Genomic DNA, 815 nt, shown 5'->3' with positions numbered 1-815 from the left:
AAATAAACTGATTTTACTGAAGGTCAAGTGTTAAATTTTGAGAGATTAATGCAATTTGCTAAAGCAGAACCTAAGCTTGATGCACCTTTGTCACAAATTTAATTCATACTTTTTAAATATTGAAGAAAAAATAAATCATTAAATATTTAATTAGAAGGAAAAAATGAAGAAAAATATGAAATAATAAGATTAATTAATTAATAATAAAAGTAAAATATTTGAAAATAAAAGGATGAGCTAAATAAATTAGCAAAGAAAGAACAAAAAAAAGCAAGCACAATGAAAAGAAAAAGAAAAAAGAGCTTTGTTGTTTTTAATTAGTCTTTATAATTAAAAATATCACAATGCAAAACAAATAAACTTATTTTACCTAAGGTGAAGTGTCAAATTTGAGAGATTAATGCAATTTGTTAAAGCAGAACCTAAGTCTGATGCACCTTTGTCACAAATTTAATTCATACTTTTTAAATATTGAAGAAAAAATAAATCATTAAATAGTTAATTAGAAGGAAAAAATGAAGAAAAATATGAAATAATAAGATTAATTAATTAATAATAAAAGTAAAATATTTGAAAATAAAAGGATGAGCTAAATAAATTAACAAAGAAAGAACAAAAAAAGCAAGCACAATGAAAAGAAAAAGAAAAAAGGGCTTTATTGTTTTAAATTAGTTTTTATAATTAAAAATATCACAATGCAAAACAAATAAACTTATTTTACCTAAGGTCAAGTGTCAAATTTGAGAGATTAATGCAATTTGCTAAACCAGAACCTAAGTCTGATGCACCTTTGTCACCAATTTAATTGTTACTTT

The 815-nt window shown here is 22.3% G+C and overlaps 1 protein-coding gene across 1 annotated transcript; it reads right to left on the bottom strand. All coding sequences in view use genetic code 6, as the record gives it.

The window, feature by feature from the left end:
* Positions 1-23: 23 nt before the first annotated feature.
* Positions 24-459, bottom strand: TTHERM_002653464 (hypothetical protein; the record flags this gene model as incomplete). Its single annotated transcript, XM_012795134.1, has 2 exons — positions 24-108; positions 371-459. The coding sequence occupies 2 exons, from the start codon at positions 457-459 to the stop codon at positions 24-26; spliced, it is 174 nt and encodes a 57-aa protein (XP_012650588.1).
* Positions 460-815: the final 356 nt, after the last annotated feature.

This window comes from Tetrahymena thermophila, assembly GCF_000189635.1.
Source record: "Tetrahymena thermophila SB210 genomic scaffold scf_8255653, whole genome shotgun sequence".
Taxonomy (NCBI): Eukaryota; Ciliophora; class Oligohymenophorea; order Hymenostomatida; family Tetrahymenidae; genus Tetrahymena; species Tetrahymena thermophila.
The sequence above is the reverse complement of the archived record's forward strand: the minus strand, read 5'-3'. Positions and strand labels throughout refer to the sequence as shown.